The sequence below is a fragment of the Ylistrum balloti genome, unplaced genomic scaffold (genome assembly GCF_031769215.1).
Source record: "Ylistrum balloti isolate Yb309-2 unplaced genomic scaffold, AGI_CSIRO_Ybal_v1 Utg370358, whole genome shotgun sequence".
Lineage (NCBI taxonomy): Eukaryota > Metazoa > Mollusca > Bivalvia > Pectinida > Pectinidae > Ylistrum > Ylistrum balloti.
The window spans coordinates 243,434-249,633 of NW_026782254.1; the positions used below are offsets into that span (position 1 = coordinate 243,434).

Genomic DNA, 6,200 nt, shown 5'->3' on the forward strand with positions numbered 1-6,200 from the left:
TCGATAAGTTGTGATAACTGGCGTCCGATCTATTTGTGTATCATTATGAAATAGAATTGGTTTAAATTCAATCCATTTTCACAATCTTTCCTTTCACTGTCGTTCGGTGCATATTTGATAATATTCATGTCTTATGAATAGAGTCTAGGGTTAGAATTACGGCAAAACGTTTTAAAGCCAATGGTTAAAATCAAATTACATTAATTGAAAAATATTTAACAAGTTTAATTACCGTCTATGGGTATGTAAAGTTAAGGATACACGGTTTGGCTATATTTGTTGTATACGATACAGAGTATTGACGTTAACGAATGGTAATACCTTACTAAGTTATAAAAAGGTTTATCAACTACACTGAAAACATAAACACATTTTCTAATAACTGGTTCACAAATAATGACTATTCTCACTTGTTTAAATATAGATAAGTATTATAGTTTATTGATAAAATGGTTTTAAATTATCGTGCGAAGTGAAGAAAGCCACCCAAATGTAAATAAGTACTGAATGGAGGATTTGTTTCCTTAATTCTGGTTAGAATAGCGAAAATTGTCTTTAGATTAATTCCAATTTATCATGCAACAATTTGATAATATAATGTTTAAGTAATAAGAAAAAAAGAATTATTAAAACTGTTATTTGTATGTCAAACTTTATCCGACTTTCCTAACGCTAATGGTAAATAAGCACTCGGTTACAAGCGGTGTCATCTGTCAATAATGTTATCACTACAGTCATGGCACCGCCCACTTTCAAGCTCCGCCCTCGATATTAAGCCACGCCCACTAATTTTCACAGCGGCCAATCATTCTTACCATGTAACAGGAGGAACGGCTTAGTTAAATAATCCTACCAATCACAGTCGTGAAATGGAGTGAAATCGTAAATTGTTGTAGTAAACACAGATTTGGGCGACCCACTGCGTAATAAATAGCTGTGTATGCATTCATATACACCATCGTAGCCCAACCAACCTCCTTGCTATTCAACAATATTTGAAAACCAGCTGGGCTCACATTTAAGCGAAGCTGCTTTATCTTGGAAAGTTTAAAGAATCGTGCTGATTTTAGCAGCAGGGTCACAGCGTTGGAATAGTATTGTAGTGTTTCTACCAGTAACGCTTAACAACAAAAAACTCCATGTGCATCTCGGAAAAGACAACAAACTACACGACACGCTAAAGTAGGACCCAGGATATTTATGTTGACAATCTTTTAACCTTGTATTTGTGAATTTATTGGAACATCATGTTGACTCCATATGTGGACACATCACCAACACATCATCTACCCCCGGGAGCTTTAAAACTGAGCCCCCCTCACCATGGAGTAGAGAACAGCCTTCAACACCAGGTATCCCAGACTCCAGGATACGGGCTTCCTCAATCCCACGTCGGTAGTTACACTGCAAGGGATTTTCTGTTACGAAGACCTGACATTGGCTTGTCCGAGTCCGGGACAACGGGACATCCGGGTATGTTTGTTCCGTCCTCTGGAAGTTTCCACTCCGCTCATCATCCAGATCCCAGTTCTAACCACGTTCTGTTTCCTGGCCTCCATGATGCTGCAACACATCACAATCCCGGTCACCATGTCAACAGCGGCATGCGTTTTGGTGCTACAGATATGTACTCACGTACGGAACAATTTAATCACATGACCGGACCACGGGCGGACCATTTTGGGACCACACAACCCTTTAACGTTAATCCCATGGGTGCTATGAACCACATGAGTCCCCACGGACCCGGGGCGTTCTTCAGGTACATGCGACCCCCGATAAAACAGGAACACACGTGTCTTTGGATAGATCCCGAGGGGCCGGACCCGAAAAAACCCTGCAACAAAGTCTTCTGTACCATGCACGAGATTGTCACACACATTACCATTGATCATGTTGGGGGACCCGAGCAGACGAATCACAGTTGTTTCTGGCAGGAGTGTGCACGTGAGGGAAAGCCCTTCAAGGCCAAATACAAACTTGTAAACCATATCCGAGTCCATACAGGAGAGAAACCATTTCCCTGTCCATTCCCGGGATGTGGTAAAGTGTTTGCCCGCAGTGAGAACCTCAAGATTCACAAGAGAACACACACAGGTCAGTTTCTAGAACTTAAGACTAATGTCACATTCATAATATCAAGGTTTTTATAATTTTGTAAATTAATTTTGGTCATCATAATATTTTCAACAAAATTAAAGTCAGAGTACACTTTGTTCTATGATAAGGGTGATGATTTCCTTAAATAGTGAATTTGAAGTTCTATACTTTTTCTGAATAGTAAACGATGTTGCCATGTTTATTTCAATTGTATCAACGCGTTCGGAAAATTTGGTACAAAAATGAGATTTTCATAGATAAACCACTAACATAGGGTTGTTATTATAAATGGCTCCATTATTATATTTTATGTTATTGTTTATTTTTATAATGATTAAATCTCGCCCCCAGTTCTCTTACACCCTTTTTAATCAGCTCAGGTTTGGTGATATTTGTTTTTTTTTTTATAAAAGAAAATCATAATTGTTTAAAGATATTAAAAAAAAAATTACAATTTCTTTTTGAAGATAATTCGTGATGTATCAGATCAAAGGAAGGTGTCCTGAACACTATTTTAGCGATAAATTGGTGCTTATATCGTGTGGGTTAAGCTTTCATGTTCACTGATATATTGTAAATATTATAACTAATTCATTTCCTTGAGGACTATTGAAGCTTGTGAATTAAACTTATCATTATACCAGTGACGTAAATATTTCGTTCATATCTCAACACATGTTTATTAAATCAAGTTTGATTTAAAAGCTCCAAACTTCACAAAAGAAAAATATTTTTTGTCAGAGCGTATTGAACTTTGGATTTTAAATAATTTATTTCATTCTTGTAAAGAAACAGCTCTTTGTACAGAAGTGTCACATAGAATTTTCACCTCTCTGTGAAACTTGTTTACATAGTGACATTATCGATGTAGGATTTCAAACATTCAACAAAATTTAAATATATGATTCACAGTGTCCTCAAAATACCGGTTTTTATGTCAGGAGTAATCTGTAAACAGAAAAGACTACATTTGACATATCTTTTAATTTATTTCAAAACCTGTGGAAGTTAAAATGTTATTGTTATAAACATTCATAAGGGGACTTGTAATAGGGAGATATCAACTTTATTTCATACAACATTAAGTTCAAAACAACACATAGCACAGTACAATATAGGTGGATGGGAATTACTTTCTACATAATTGAAATAAAAAATATTGATTTTGAACAACATACAGGAAATTACAGGCAAAAATCAAAACATGTTTGTAAATTTTGAGGAGAATGAGATATTCAATTCTATACAAGAAATCTAATTATTTAGTTAAGTTTTCTAATCTATACCATTTATTGAATTTAAATAAGTTTTTCGTGTTTTTGTAAAATGGTCTCTGATTTTTTTAATCTAAGTGTGACCACAGAATGTGGTTAAGAATTGATTTTCCATACAATCTTATATACTTATACATATCGATTTGATGAATTTATTTAAACATTAAAAAATAGAAGTTTCGTCTAAATAAGTACTTAACATTCAGTCAAAATTGAAATATTTTTGTCTACTCTTGAATTTAATTTGGAAAAAAAAATAAGAAAATGAGTTGTTTTGTTTACATGAATTTGTTTTAATGATAAAATGTTACTATAAGGTTATGTAGGTGACAAAATCTGTTTTTATACAGTACAGATACAAGTGTTCTTTTAAACCACTTATTGTTATGACCAGCTATCTGGTTTAGATTAGGCGTGCAATCATTACGGTTAGGTAACGTGCCATAGCTTCCAAACGCAGCAGTCAAGAGGCATGTCTAATTCCCGACCGGGCACCGGGCTCTCTTATCAGGCAGAATGTTAACTGACCGGAAAGGTGTCTTGTAGTATGTATAGAGCCCCCATACAGGGAAACCTTCCATACTGTTCACTGTAAGATTTAATAAAGAAATATGTCATGAAGGAAATTAACCTAATAACTGATGAAGTGACTATAACTTTGAACACTTTTTTCTCTAAAGTTTTTGAATAAACCGTTGAAAGGCGTTCTCTTTCAACATTGCATTTTTCTCTCAAAAGTATTAAAACTTTTGAAAATGCAAATAAAATTAATTCTGTAAAATGAAACAAGTCTGATTAAAACAACAAATAAAGGGCAGAATATCTCGGCCATCTAGTATATCTTTCCTGAGTTGTTAGTAAGGTATCATTAGAGATTTCTCAAACTCAGTTATAAAGCACGACTTTCACATGTTTTAAAACATTCGTATTAAAATTTCAGCACAGCTTTAGTTAAAGTGGAAGGTTCATGTATCATTTTTTTATGTATTTCAGGGGAAAAACCATTCAAGTGTGAGTTTATCGGATGTGACCGGAGATTCGCAAATAGCTCCGACCGGAAGAAGCACAGCCACGTACACACAAGTGACAAGCCCTACTACTGTCGCGTGAGAGGATGTGACAAGAGCTACACGCACCCAAGCTCTCTTCGTAAGCACCTTAAAGTTCATGGGAAGTCGTCTCCACTTCCGGAAGGATTCGACAGCGATCTTGAAGACACGAGCATGGACAGTGCCGGAAGTGAAATGGAAAACACCGTCCCGAGTGCAAAATCTATCAAATCCGAACAACGATCACCAGTTACCTCCCCTGAACTCTCTGACACTCGTTCTACTGGAAGTGTACATCAGCAACATCATCAAACGTCACCCGTTGTGTCTAGTCCGTCACTTCCGGTTTATCCAAACGCGAGCCTACCTCATTCTCATCATTCTTCGTCGAGTTTCAGTGATTGGTATATTTGTCAGAACAGTGCAGCCCCAACTTCTGACCACTTAAACATGAACTCATTCAGCCATTTACAATCTCTTCACCCACAACCTCTTTTACAATACACGTGACATGTCACCTGACTTTTATCTGCGGTTTTGAATGAAGAATAACATGACATTGTAACAGATCGTGAAACGTTAATTTTGTGTGAGTGATATTATTAATATATTGTTATTATGGCATAAATACAAAATACGGTAAATTTTCGTAATTTGAATGTAAGTCATGTGTGTCTGCTAGAAAGATATTTATAAAAAAAATTTTAGCAATATTTTACTTAATTTCAGGAATTTGCCAATTTTATAAAGGAAAAAAAACAAAAACCAGAAGGTATTGAAAAAATGATGATTTAAAAACAATTGGAAACAACAACAGTAATATCTTTTGATTAAAATTGGTTATTTTCAAAGAACATTCAATAAATACTCGTTTCTGTGAATATTTTTAGTAAATTGCCCACAAAAACCTTGCAGTATATAGATTTCTACAGACAGCTGTTATACTTTTAACTGTTATGACATGAAGATGTTGAATTAGTGCAATGTTTTGTTTTAATGTGTGTACGATGGGTTTTGCTCAAATCTTATATTTTGTTTTCATTTGTTATGGAAGTATTTTCGCAAATATTTGTTGTCAATGTGATGCCAGTGACCATACATATGTATATAGAATCTCGCAAGATAAAACAATAGTAAACGGATTTCTAGGTTATGCCCATATATGGGCTATCACACGCGAAAATGTCCATATAAGGATTATATTATGACATATGCCCATTTATGGGTTTTTACTATGACGTCTGCCCGCATACGGGTTCTTGCCTTTTCAAATGACTTTGATGGTTCAATATAATTTAAATATATTTGGTTTGTTTGTTGTTTGTACACCCGTTAATATTTCTCAAGGACAGATATTAGCAAGACGTGAAACTCGTTTGTTGTCGGTGAGTTTTCTTGTCCTGTAAAATCATACCGCTAGCATTAGTTCGTTTTTTTCTCAGCAAGACTTCAACACTACTTAGTGACAAAAGAATTCCGATTATTTCAGAACATATCTTTAAACTCTTTCGTTTCTCTTAAAACTGAATGTTATCATGAATATTATGTAAGTGGACAAACGAATATAATAGGTCGTCGGTGATTGGCATTTACTGACCACAATCCTAGTTACCATAGTAACCCTGATATCGTAAGTAATAGAAAATACCAGTCTTTCATTCAAAACATTTATTTAAGTTATAAGTTCAAGGACTTAATAATAATAAGTTCAAAGTTCACAGAAGTTCAAATGATGACATGACACTAACGGGGTTGGGAGGACGGGATTATCTCCCTT

General features: G+C 35.0%; 1 protein-coding gene across 1 annotated transcript; it reads left to right on the top strand.

The window, feature by feature from the left end:
* The first annotated feature begins 1,247 nt into the window (after positions 1-1,247).
* Positions 1,248-4,933, top strand: LOC132553833 (zinc finger protein ZIC 4-like). Its single transcript, XM_060218115.1, has 2 exons — positions 1,248-2,097; positions 4,368-4,933. The coding sequence occupies exons 1-2, from the start codon at positions 1,248-1,250 to the stop codon at positions 4,931-4,933; spliced, it is 1,416 nt and encodes a 471-aa protein (XP_060074098.1).
* The last annotated feature ends 1,267 nt before the right edge of the window (positions 4,934-6,200 follow it).